This window comes from Pollicipes pollicipes, unplaced genomic scaffold (assembly GCF_011947565.3).
Source record: "Pollicipes pollicipes isolate AB1234 unplaced genomic scaffold, Ppol_2.1 Scaffold_6052;HRSCAF=7182_pilon_pilon_pilon, whole genome shotgun sequence".
Taxonomy (NCBI): domain Eukaryota; kingdom Metazoa; phylum Arthropoda; class Thecostraca; order Pollicipedomorpha; family Pollicipedidae; genus Pollicipes; species Pollicipes pollicipes.
The window spans coordinates 21,972,947-21,986,559 of record NW_023596805.1 but is presented as its reverse complement, the minus strand read 5'-3'; the positions used below and the strand labels follow the sequence as shown (position 1 = coordinate 21,986,559).

The window sequence follows — 13,613 nt, the reverse complement described above, 5'->3', positions numbered from 1 at the left end:
TTTAAATCAGGTTATGCCCACCAGACTCCAGCTTAATACCCGTAACTCTGACCCCCGCCTCCCTCCCCCCACTCTGGTCCCAGAAACAAAACAGATTGTCCTCTCCACTCTAAGACAAGGACCTCTTGTGATTAACGGCGGGCTTCCTCCATAAATGAGTGGGGACCTTTGTCGTGACCAGAGGAGGAGCCCCCAGATGTGCATTCACCGTACATCCAAGATGTCTCGACAATCCGGACGTCTTTGTCCGTGGTAAACGTTGGCTTGTCTTTTTGGCTGAGCGGCAGGTGGTTAATTCCCAGAGAGGAGCTAGTGCCGGAAGCAATTCACCCTTCATACGGGCAGGTGGCACTTGTTCCTCAAACGTCAGCCTCGTGCTCACTGAACGCCCGACAGGCCAAGGGTTACTATCAAGAGACGCGTCTTATCCTCGTGCGGTGTTTTCGCAGAGCCTCCCTCCGCTTGATGTCACTGCGTTTGTCTATGAGGTGGTCTTTCAAAGAGAATGGCTCAAATCTGCGTCTTTGTCTTCTATTTTAATTGGTGCCGGTTGCCTGATTTCACGCTTACCTTGTGAGACATTAATAATTTTAGCTGACATTTCGTCTCCACATTATTGCTAAGAGCCCAGTCAATACCACGAGGACTGAACACGGGGCGCCGGTGGTGTGGTTAGTTAACGCGTCTGGGAAACCTGAGGTACGGGGTACGATTCCCGCGGTGCCCGCCCTTCCTGCCAGGGTGAGAGGCAGGCGACACTATATGGCCTCAGCAGCTGAGTGCGTTGTAAAGCCCCAATGACACACAAGGATTGAACACTCAAATCGCCTCCTTCTGCAAGGAACTGCCAGCAGGCGTCAGCTGATTGGAAAGTGCTCCTCCCGTGGGAAACACGGGCCGAGGAGACTTCACGCCTTGTGGCCAGTACCTGCAAGCATTCCATGAGTACACACTTCTTAAACATCCAAGCACATCCAGTACGTATGCACGGCCCATGTTGCGGGGCCTTCGAAACCTAAGTACCAAAGGGAACAGCCTATTGAGAAACTAGCGAGAAGTGGATCGTGGCAGCAAACGTACTGCTGACCGTCAAAGGACCTCTGAGACGGTGCAAATAGTGAAAGACAGATGACTCACCCCTCCCGGGAGACGTGTCAGTGTATTAACTAAGGACGTACCGGATTTCCACGTAATCGCTGCACTTTGAATCCGGGCTGGCTTCCGCAAGTTCAAAATAATCGAACGCAAGAGTCAGGCCCATGCCACGGCCAGCGAGGACCACCAAGACCGAATCAAGGACGTCCCAGTAGCCGTACGACGCGACGTTGCCAGCGTTTTGTTCATCGCTTGCGCATCCTGGGGAAATGAAAAAAAAACGATTGGTAGACACAAATACGCGGACGAAACATATGTGTTTAAGTTATCTACGGCCTGGGCACAACTGTCTAGCTACGGCTATCTGGACGCAATGCTGACAGGGTGTTTGGTGTCGCAATGCCACAACCGCAGCCAAAATCGAGCCCTCCTCCGTTTGTTGACTCTGCTTCTTGAATCCGTCACACAGTCGTTTATTCGTGGTTGGCCCAGTTATTTCCTGAGCCCGAATAGTGTGTTAGTAGTATGTGTGTGTGTACGTGTAAATGTGCTCTGGACTCCTAGTTGGTTATTGTCCTTCCATGAAGGCCAGTAGCAGATGCAGTACAGCAGTAACGGCAACCACATTTACAGTAAGGCAGTCAGATGCAGTATATGCACACGCGGTTGGGACGGGTCAATTTTATACAGCAATAGCGGTGATCTGGTGCTTTCTTCAGATGATGGGAGCGCCATGGTTTGATTACGTCATCGTACCTTGCATAGCATTGATTGAGAGCCAATTGACAGCCGTTTTATCTGGAAATCACGCTCACGAACATCAGATATAAGCACCTCGACAATTACATTTTTCTGTTCCTTGATTGCCGCACGACTTATGGAATGGCAGGATTTAAATGGCGCTATTATGACGTCATGAATGCCAAAGTGACTTAGAAGAACTCTCCCCGGTATATTTTTTCACATTTTCGCGGGCGTGTAGCTCAAAAACCAGAGGGGCAGAATTGTAAACAGCACCGAAAAGAAACCAAATTCTTAAGAAAGGCAGGATTGCAGTCAGCATCGAAAGGATCTCAAGATGGCCATTTCAGTTCAAGATCCCATATTAATGTGGAACACTACCTTGAAGCCAACGGGGTAAGTTTGCACGTACCATGTGTGTCACACCACTGACGTGGTCACAATTTAGCACGGCAAGTTGATACACTACTGCGAAGTATAAAGGAAATATCAGTGCCATACTTCGAACCAGGGGAGAAAAGATGCCTTTCTGCCACCGGCGAAATTTAGAACCGTCTAAATTGTCGCCTTAAGCCAACTATTGTTTCGGAAACGTTGCAGTCTAACGCTAAATGCGGTAAACCACAACTACAAATGTAATGCAATGCGGCGCAACCATAGCAGTTTTTTGTTCCAGAAGCTCATTTGCACTAAAGTATCATTTGCTGGCCATCAAACACTGAGTGAGGGCTGAGACTAATTTTACAAAAAATGATCAGATAAAGGCATACGTAACATAACCACCCTAGAGGCGTGTTGTTTCGAATTCAGTTGGGGCAGCATTGTACCCTCTAGCCAAAGATGAAGTTTTCTATTTTTGAAACAATTTTCTGTCATTATCTTTCTACTTAACTTTCAGTTTTCATAATGCCCCAAAACTTATTTTGAATTCTCCGCTTCCAACACTGAAAAGAAAGTGCGTTCTGGGGAGAAAAATAATTAAGTGCATTTCGGAGGCAGATCCATCTACGTATTTTGCAAAACCTCATCCCTGTAGCCTACATTTTCCGATAACATTCTTCTACAAGAACCTAAAACAAAATCACTTTCGGTTTTGCGATGTCATTGTACAATCAGCTGGAAGCATTGACGGCCTTTATTATCTCGATATAACCATTACCGGAGCAGAACTCGCACATCCTAACATGATCCCAATTAATTAGTGCAAAACCCATGTAATATCGGTATCAACAAATTCAAACGACATTTTGAACAGCTCTAAAACCTTCATGAATCTCAATAAACGATATGAGGGCAATTAGAAACGTTTTATCTCACGCCTGTCCACCGGTTAGAACGTTAGATCTTAGGCGCGACGGGCAGTGTGAGAGGCACACACCAGCGACGCTCGGCATCTTACGTTCATCTCAATTACGTTTGCCGAGAATGCTCCAGAAAGGGTCTTAGAAGGGGACGTAAAGTTTGTTTGAAGTTCAGCACACCAATAATATTTTGTTTGGGAATGTTTGGACTGAAGGTTTTTAAGATTTCAAGCTCACCGTGTACTTTGAAGAAGTTAACAATTTTGTACAAATAAATATAGCAGGATGGGCTGTTCGTCAAACTTGAGCTGCACAGTTCGGATGAAGAACAATGCAGCATTTGCCCAGCCTCTGACATGGCGTGTCACTCATCACAAAGTCATTCAACAACGACGAAGGTACATTAATGAATTGTTGGCACACGGCAAGACTTGAGACACCCTATGCGATAATTTTTTGTTTTTTTAACCCCTTTTTGTTACCCCCTTACCTAGAGATGCACTATGGGAATCGTTTTGCACCATATAAATGCACTTTGGGAGCATGCAGCATATATGGCGCGGAACTCGACTCAGTTCCTATGTCTTGGATCTTAAAGGATGCAGGAATAAAGTCATTTAGGAATTTTTGGGAAATACTGCGAGGGACTCTTTGGAGAACCAAAGATTTCAAAATTTCAAAGTTTTCAAAGATTTCTCCATTTGAAAGTTCTGTATAACGTGCCATTTCATTCTGTCTAATGTTTCATGCTGGACTACTCTTCGACTAAATGACATCTGCCTCTGCATAGTTCTACTCCTACCTTTTGCCAAGTGAAACTGATTTCCTCTGAGCCTCAGCTTAATTCCCAGCGCTCGGTGCAGACCTACCTTGTCTATCTCCTTCTTAATCTTGAATGCATCTTTCATATCTCCTTGAAGTCTACGATACAAGAGTGAATACAAATCCATGACCCTAACTCTCTTCTTATATTATAAGTCGCCAACCCCATTTATCATCCTAATTTCTTTTCGCTGTACTCTTCCCAGTCACCGGAAGTGATCCGGTTTTGCATGCTGCACTTTTTGCACTGCAGTGGTGGGTTAGAATGAACTTCCGGAAACAGAATACCAGAATGAAACCATATAGTTGCAGGCCCGGATTCCTAAACATCAGTTTGATCAGACTGCAATGAGGGCTGTTGACTCCCGTCTTGTGCCAGACGTCATCCGATTCAATCAATCTGTTTTTTTTTTGCGTTCATCATCCATGTGGCCCATTGGTACTTTAAGCTGATAGCAACTAGTTAGTGCATGCACATTTTTAGTAGAGCAGAAAATTCAACCAAGGGGATGGTTTTGGTCTTACGTGCACTGATTAGCCGTGGAAATGCTCCATGATTTTTAAACGACATTTAAGTGAGTGATATGACATGGCAGAGGTATGACAGACAATGCGGTCTAGTCGGTGTGTCGCAAGTTTACAGCTTAACTTTCGCAAAGTTGAGTTACTTGTCCTGCCCTACCTTGGTCTGGCACACATTTTATTCAAGTACTTGGATGACATAGCCGTTACATTTGCATGATTGAACACAGCGTATTGCAAAAAAATCTTTAAAAAATGCTGGATACGAAATACTTTTTTGCGGGAAAACACCCCGTGACGCCTAAGGCCCCAGAAGATTCTTCCAAACTATCCGAAATTCAGTTCCAAATCCTGAAATATTCCGCACCCACAATGCAAGTATCCCACCCTGGGATCCATTTCAAGGACCTTTCCGCACGACTGTTTGGTTACCATTCCCTGTGCACTAATTTACAATTGGAGTTCCAGCCACGCAGATGCTGGCTTGCCCGGCCAGGAGGTGGATAAAGCTGGCTGCATAATGGCTGCTGGCTTTCTGGACCTGTACCTAGGTGAACCATAATATTACGGAGTTTGCCACGCGCTGAGTTGAGATACTATGCCCATCTATTTTTCGCATGTCGGTCATGGACTTGCACTATATTCCTTAGCTTTTCAAATATTTTTTTTTTACAGCTGCATGGGAGTAACAGTGGAACTAAATCAATCATTTTCGAATAGCCCATTTGACCACACTTTAAATGATAATTCTTGCAAACTGTTATGACCTCTGATAACAAATCGATCCCCTGTCGGTCATGTAAGTATTGGGCATCAAATGACCCTAAACAGCCACGTCAAGACATGAAAACGGAAACCAACGAAGAAAATCCGATGCTTAATGACCGGTGGCCGGCTAGATACCCTTCGCTCGGGTGGGGTTGGGGGTGTCAATTTAACCCCCCGAGATCTCGGGAACTAGGAAAGCTGGAGACACCAAATTTGCAGGGTGTCTTAACCTATACGTGAGCTCACTTAGGTTTAAGTTCGAGCTTCCTAGCTTATGACCTTCAGATCAAGTAAGGTCAAACAAGGTCAAATTCCAGGTTGGTCTCCAAAATGCCCCCAGAACCTAGGCAAGTGTTTCTAAGCAAAATGTCAAAAGCCCATTTGAGGTCAGTGACCTTTTTGACTTTTGAAGGTCGTTGTGACCAAAATCATGTGAGCCTGCTCTGCGTTTTGCATTTGAATAAGCGACAAAAATTACGCTAGGCAGTATGTTCCTAAAACAAAATCTCGATCCAGGTCATCTCAGGTCAATGACCTGTTCTGACCTATAAGAAGTCAATGGAGGATGTATGATGCGGTTCCTGCTGTTAATAAATTCGAAATGAGCATCACAACTATCCCATACAGCAAGCCCTAGAGTAATAAATCAGGTTGGTTTTGACCGTGATCTGACCCTTATATCTGACTTAAGGTCAAAGTGATTTGCTCATTCAATATTTGTGTTGCCTAAGACAGCATCTGAGAGAAGTATGGCTTCGCCAAACACTCCGTTATTATAACAAATTGGACGATTCTATAGAAATTGCCTTTGCTGAAACCATGGCTTGACTTTGCCCTGCCACAGGCCAACGGCCTTACAAGGTACATCTGAATTCTATATGTCAAACGATCCTCTATTCAATTGTCTGCAGGCAAAATTTTACGCGGGTACGCCGCGCCATTCAGAAGCCATTTTGGAGAAACCTTCGTTGGGGGAGGGGGCCAATTTGACCCTCCACCCGAGCGCGTGTTAAGGGTAAAACCAAGGTACTCTATTGCGGGACTCACCGGCGTCGCAGGTGCTCCAGTCGATGTGGAAGCCACGGCCGGAAGTTGAGTTGTCCGTGAAGAGTAAAATCGTGATCGCATTGCCCGAGGAGGAAATCCCACGTTGTGGACAAACTTCGCTGCCACAGAAAATATCCAGAGGGGTCTGGTACATAGAGGTGCCGTCACTGCGGACCACAGAAACGCTTCAGGTCAGCTGGTGAGCCCTGGTCTCTGTCAGCCGGCGAGCCCTGGTCTCAGTCAGCCGGTGAGCCCTGGTCTCAGTCAGCCGGCGAGCCCTGGTCTCAGTCAGCCGGCGAGCCCTGGTCTCAGTCACGGGGTAACGGGTTCCAACATGAGACGGACACTCGCCCCAGTCACAGGAAAGGTGGCTCTCGCTCCGGTCACCGTAGACAGGGCTCTGTCAACAGGCGAGTGCTGTCTGTTGCAACACTTGGTCAGGTGCTGTCAACAGAGGGGCTGCCCTCCCGCTGCCGGCGCCACTGCCCCTGTCGGCAGACGAGCTGTCTTGCCTGCTACTGGGTCACAGAGAAGATGGTAGGCAGACCCGGGAGGAAAAAGCTTCCCACGACTTGGAAACACGGTGGTAGGGGGAAGACACCGAAGAAGGCAACGGAATCTTGCATCTATTATAGTGCCGAACACTGGGATCACTGCACTCAATATCACGGCAGTAACGCTGACGACACTAACCCACCAAAGGTCCGACGAATCACGGCATCCGACCAGCGCCTTTTCATGCATTCCCAAATAGCCATCGCGCGGCTGTCTACGAGAGGCTGTGAGGATTGGCCAAGGGGTTCTTCCCAATCCGCATAGGAAGCCAAAGACGGCACATGTCTGGTTCTGCTGGACGGGTTACTGGAGGGGAATTGACAGCTGGAAACGAGAGGCAGAAAAGGAGGAACATCAGTGGGGTGTGTCATCTATATGCTAATCGCACGGGCGACGTAAACCGTCCGTTCTCCGTAGGGTATGCGCCAAGGGAGCATACACATCCCTATGCAAGCGTCAGAAACACTGCCGTTCACTGCCCGAGCCGCGTCCCATTGAAGGGGACAGCCAGCCCCAAATAGGCCATGGGCATAGATAGCATCCACGCAGACAGGACGTCATCGACCCGACGTCGCTATGCGGCGCCGTGGGGCCGCTGAACGTTAACCTCCAACTCACTGTATCCATAACGTATCGCCGCACTCATCTCCTGGATCCAGATGCACGTCCACGATGTTCAGGACGATGATCTGGCCGGGCTCGGTGATGAGAGTCCACTGGATGGTCATGTTCGCGGGGTAGTAGTCCGGGTAGTGGGGCGACTTGATCGTGCCATTCCGGCCAGTGCCCTCATCCTCGCAGACTGGACGGACGGACAACGTGCCATCACCAGCAGGTCAAGGTCTTCAGCGTGTGGACCATGCTGGCTACCAAGGGTGCCGGAGAGATGGGTAGCTCCACCACCTTAGAGGGGAATCCTTCTAGGGTGGTCCCCTGGAGGGGAGGGGAAGGAGGCAATCCTACTGTGTCTTAACTAATGCTTTCCTGATGCTTCGAAAACCTTTGGTAATACTAAACGGCAACGGAAAAAGGGGTCATTGATGGAAAATATACAACTTGCATGTGAAAGCATCGATGCCATCACATACCAGGATCACTTTCAAGACCTTGTATGATACGGCTGTCGGCGGCTGCAAAAAAAGACTGTACCCTTAAGTCATATAGCGCATGGGGCGTTTGAACACCGATGCTATCAAAGCGCGACATTTCTGACACGTCCATTCTGTTGTCAGTACTGCACCATGCAGTACCAGTACCAACTTGACATAAATTGGTGCTTTGCCGCTGTTGCATGACACCCAGATTCCCTTTACGAAGTCATTTCCCAGGTTGGAAACCACTGCTCAAGAAAGCATGCAAATTTCGTAGCTACTGCCCGGTTAACAACTCCGTGATTGAATTCGGTGATCCGTGAACTCCTGATTGACTCTCCGTCCGCAGCACAACATTCCTAAATTATTGCGCAGAATTACGTGCAATATATGAGAGGGGAATTTAGATTAAATCTCCCCTCAGGTGTAAAGAGATCTAAAGGTTTCCAAAACAACACTGTAATGCCTAGCTTAAGGACGTATCTTCAGTGCTCGGCTATATTTCATCGCTGTTGTATGTGGTTGAAAGAAAGGCTCATTATGAATTATCCTGACGATTGGGATACATTTCATCCCGCAATTTATCAGTCTTCAACCTGCCCCAGCTGTGAGTCTGCGAATGATTGCAAATTTCGATATTTTCTCGACCAGTGCAAAACGGCAAAAACGCCGGCATTTGTGAAATAAAAACCGCCGGGATTTGTGATGCCATTGCGGGTCGATTGGCGCAATCTGCTGCCCCGGTGATCGCCATTGACCGATAGCAGCGGCAGCGGACAGCAGCGGCAGCGGCAGCCGATGGCAGCGGCAGCCGATGGCAGCGGATGCACGACACCAAGCGCAGTGTTCTTCCCACAGTCCGCTGCCGCTGTACACTCGGTCGATTGGCCGATACGGTTTAGCGGCAGCAGTAGGCACCTCTGTCGGCCGGGGGCAGAGCTGTCGGCCGAGGACAGCGCCCTCGCTTCTCGGCGTGAGCGCTGGCTGTTTCCGCGGCCTCGTTCAGGCGTCTGTCATCAATACCGCACCATGTACCACCGTACCGTCAGTACGCGCTGGCTGTTTCCGCGGCCTCGTTCAGGCGTCTGTCATCAGTACCGCACCATGTACCACATGTACCACATGTACCGTCAGTACGCACTGGCTGTTTCCGCGGCCCCGTTCAGGCGTCTGTCATCAGCTTTGAGCCGAATGATTCCACCCCAAGCGTTATCCATCTACACCAAAAGTAGTGCGCCAGCTACCGAGGGTGGCTGACTCTCTGTTTTTTTTTTAGGGCAACTAGGAAAGTTAGCAGACTCCCATAAATATGAACATACCGGTTGCAGCAGTAGAGACTATATCGTACTAACCTGACCGCTCACAGTTTTGTGCGAACTCCCCGGAGTTTTCACATTGAGAACTATAAGACTTCCGGCTCTTCGGACAAAGTGGCCCATGACCCTTACCAGGCAATTTGCTAGTGGGCTGCCACGGCGGAGCGCATGGTGCTTACCCAGTGGCGCCGGAGTAGAGAAGGGAGGACAGCTTGTGGTCGTCGTCTCCGGGCCTTTGGTGCTGGTCCCGGCGGACGAGGTCGTCGTGGTGGATTCCGCTGGAGATGATCCGGCCGATGATCCGGCCGATGATCCCGCCGATGGTTCAGCCGATGATCCGACCGATGATCCGGCCGATGATCCGGTCGACGATCCGGCCGATGGTTCGGCCGATGATCCAGCCGATGGTTCGGCCGATGGTCCGGCCGATGGTCCGGCCGATGGTCCAGCCGATGGTTCGGTCGGTACACCGGACGATGTTCCGTTGACTTCGGTCGAGTTGGTCTCAGGGGCAGCGGTCGTGGTCGGCACGAGCCCTGTGCACGACAGTCGATTGTCGGTGTCCGTATGGGCTCAGCTGACTCACTCAAAGGGACTGACAATGGCGGACCTGGCGGACTGAAGACTTACTCATACCCCAGCACACTACGCCGCAGACGAGGATGCAGCCTCGAAACATGTGCAGACAGGGAATTGCAGAAAAGGGCCCGATTAGCTGGCAGTCAAACCTACATTCACAAACGTCCAGCTTTTCGTCGTTCTGACAATCACGACCCTCTTTTGCGCCCCAATCTTCGATCCATCACTGTTCGCATTACCAGTAGTTATGTCAGCCCGCAGCCATAGTCATGCGACCATTCATAATGCCCGGAATTCAAATGCCAACGGAAGTGAAACGATTAAATAAATCATCCCCACTGGTCCTATTAGGCGGTTATTCTTGACTGGCCACAGTAGTTATGTCAGCCCGCAGCCAGAGCCATGCGACCATTTATAATGCCCGGTATTCAAATGCCAGTGGAAGTGAAATGATTAAATAAATCATCCCCACTGGTCCTATTAGGCGGTTATTCTTGACTGGCCACAGTAGTTATGTCAGCCCGCAGCCACAGTCATGCGACCATTCACAATGCCCGGAATTCAAATGCCAATGGAAGTGAAACGATTAAATAAATCATTTCCACTGGTCCCATTAGGCGGTTATTCTTGACTGGCCACAGTGCCTCCTTCCGTACTCGCGTGCACTCGATTGCACGCAATGTTGTTATTTTGTGCCGAAATGCAACACGACAACATGATATCAATGTTTTTAAGAGTTTATCGTCTCTGGCGCCACCCGGCCGCGAGGAAAAGCACGTTCTCAAAGACACAAGGCCAGAGACTCATCAGGATGATATAAAGTGCAAAGATCTATGCTGAATGCGAGAGACGGCCCCAATCGCAGATCTTTGTGTCGCCTTGCTTTGCACGACACTTCTTTACGAGCAGCCCTCGAACACATAATTTTCTGTGGCTTATTTTTGGGGAGCATTTTTCGGAAGCAAACCTACGGAAACGAGGCAACTAGAACCCTTTCACAGGTAAGATTTCCCACACGCAAACCACCCACTACCCATCGGCCTGTGCTGCTACTCACTCGTCACACATCCCTATTAGTTATACCTACCCGCTACCCAATTATGGCAGAGTTCCAGGAAATTTCACACTGAAAGATGCTGGGAAAAAGTAGTGTAAATGAACCCAATGATAACTTAAAGTGGCGCAAATATTACCATTAGCTAGCAATTACTAAGCATTACCAATGTGGTAATGCTTGGTAATTACTTTAAAGTGCTTTAAATACCAGTCATTTCGTAGACCTCACATCAATACCCATACCAATGCCCGTTATTTTTCCAAAACACAGGGTGTTTCAATAGAAAGGTTTGAAATGCGTGTGATCTGTATAAAAAACACTCAATGAAATGCCATTATATCACATGCAGTTGGACGTTAACATTTCAACATTTTTCTGTTCAGTGGCAGCATTCGTCTACCTTGCAAAACGCCTTCATGACCGCTCCATGGGCGTGAACACATTCCTGGAGATTCCGGAATGGTCCACATCTGCTGATGTCCTGCAGATGACGTGCTCAGCCGCTGAGCAAAGTGGAGGGAAACCTGCTCCTTTAGTTCCCAGACAACAATTAGTGGATGAAAAACATCAATCTAAATGCCGGACAGTTTGTCACAATTTTTGCCAGATAACGCGTGCTTGATCCATTTTTAGATGTTTTGTTTTTGCCGTGCTTTCGTGCACTGTTGAACTTGACATTTCGTTTGAAACACCCCGCACCCAATTCTGCTCCTTACACGTTCCATACATAATTGGCTTACCCACTCCGTGAAGTATTCCGCGAAAAAACCCGTACCCACAGCCTTAAGAATGGACAGAACGTTATGCCGCAAAAGTTCGCACCCACAAGACTTAGAATGAACAAGGCCCTACACATCATTTTTACTGTGTCTTTCTTCATGTTGTGTTTCTTCATTGACTCAACTCTTTGTACGCAGTCTCCCCGCACACAATTTGTGCTGTCGCATGTCGTGTCCGGCACAACGTTTTTGCGAGCCGCATTGTTTTCGGTGGGCAATTTATTGGTGCAACGTTTCTAATAAAAATGGATGGATAATGCGTCATAATTTGTAACGTACATTATCATCGTACGAACATTTGATATTTCATATGCTGCTTTCAACATACGTGTGCGCACTGAAGCGAAATAAAACTTCCCTCATTCACTTGACTGGGTCGTGTAAAAACCAATAGGGTGATAGCAAAGATTAGCGGTGATACATGAAGCAGTTCTGAAACGCGTATTTTGCGTTAAGTCGGACGCTGCTTGTCTGAAGCTGACAAAATTGTGCCATCGTGTCATCCTTTTCGTCTTAGGCATGACACGTAAGTTATAGTTTGCTTGATTTCAAAAGCAAAAGTGCCCTCGCTCCATTACATATGGGCACCATTCAAAGTTACCGACTGCCGTTGACATGTTGCAAGCCCTGCAATAGGCCCGAGGCATTGTTCTGCATTCCAAGACTAGCGTGTCCAGCTCTCATCACGAGCTGGGTAAAGCCAAGACATCGTTGTACTTGCCTGGACCCAGACAGAGTACGCGGAATCCTTTCTAGGCCCCGCTTGCAGGTCTGCCACGGATTATCAGAGCCTCACGCTGTATCGACTGGGCTACAGTGACGGATGAAGACCGGCGACTGGGCTACAGTGAAGGACGGGGACCGGCGACTGCGCTACAGTGAGTGAGGACTGCGGGGACTGCAGTGAGGGATGAAGACCGGCGACCGCGCTACAGTGACGGATGAAGACCGGCGACTAGGCTACGATGAAGGACGGGGACTGGCGACTGCGTTACAGTGAGTGATGGACACCGGCGACTGTGTTGCAGTGAGTTGTGGACACCGGCGACCACGCTACAGTGAGTGATGGACACCGGCGGGGCCACAATGAGGATGGACACCGGCGGGACTATAGTGAGAGATGGACACCGGCGGGGACTACACTAAGGGATGGAGACTGACGGGGAGTCCTTTCAATCACCAGCTCAAAACGGCCATCTGCGGAGATGGCAAATCATACAAGCATGTACATACAGCTATGCATGCCTAACGGGAAAATAGAAGGGCGGAAAGGCCAGGCGAGTACGCCCATCTAACAGCTGCAGCGAACATGATGAGAAGGGAAGAGCGTAACAACGGGTGTATAAGACGATGTCAATTTTATCCAACCCGCAACACAAAATCTTTGAGGAAAAAACGGGGAATGCAAAGTAAACGGGGAATGCAAAGAAATTGTCAAATGTCAGTTCCCGTAAAACGGGGAATGCAAAGGAACATGTGTACGAAAAGGAGATGGGAAGTACCGCTTATGAGAAAAGCTGAGATGCCAACAGTCGTATGCGCAAAGAAATAGGTCTTGTCAGAAATACCCGTGCGAAGGAATGGGCGACGTGAGAAGTATTTGTGCAAAGAAATGCGACAAAAATGCGCATGCACACATGCAGAGGTAAAAAATTCAATTTAAAGGGCCGTGTTTGCGAAGTCTTAGAGACATGAAAAGCTGCAGACAGAAAGTTGTACGCATGGCAAATATTTGCGATTTTCCAACATTATGTAAACATATCTTTGCTTACACAGATGTATGTGTTGTAATTTATGATGCAAAGGCCTGCGTTTAAGTAACAGGTTTTATTTAGCAGGTAGCAGGTGAACAGGTATTTAGCTGCGTTTAAATAACAGGTAACATATAAATAGCGCGGAAGGTTTTGAGCCCGAAGACTGCTCCACAAGTTTTTGAAGAA

At 48.3% G+C, this 13,613-nt stretch overlaps 1 protein-coding gene across 1 annotated transcript in view; it reads right to left on the bottom strand.

Annotated features, from left to right (window-relative positions):
- The window catches only part of LOC119104350 (cubilin), a 34,983-nt gene that overhangs the window by 13,133 nt on the left and 8,237 nt on the right, over positions 1–13,613 (bottom strand). The window contains exons 5-8 of the mRNA XM_037228045.1: positions 9,438–9,794; positions 7,470–7,653; positions 6,297–6,463; positions 1,179–1,356 (exon numbers count right to left, since the gene is read on the bottom strand). Coding sequence (XP_037083940.1) covers positions 1,179–1,356; positions 6,297–6,463; positions 7,470–7,653; positions 9,438–9,794 — 886 coding nt within the window. The remainder of the gene's footprint in view (positions 1–1,178; positions 1,357–6,296; positions 6,464–7,469; positions 7,654–9,437; positions 9,795–13,613) is intronic.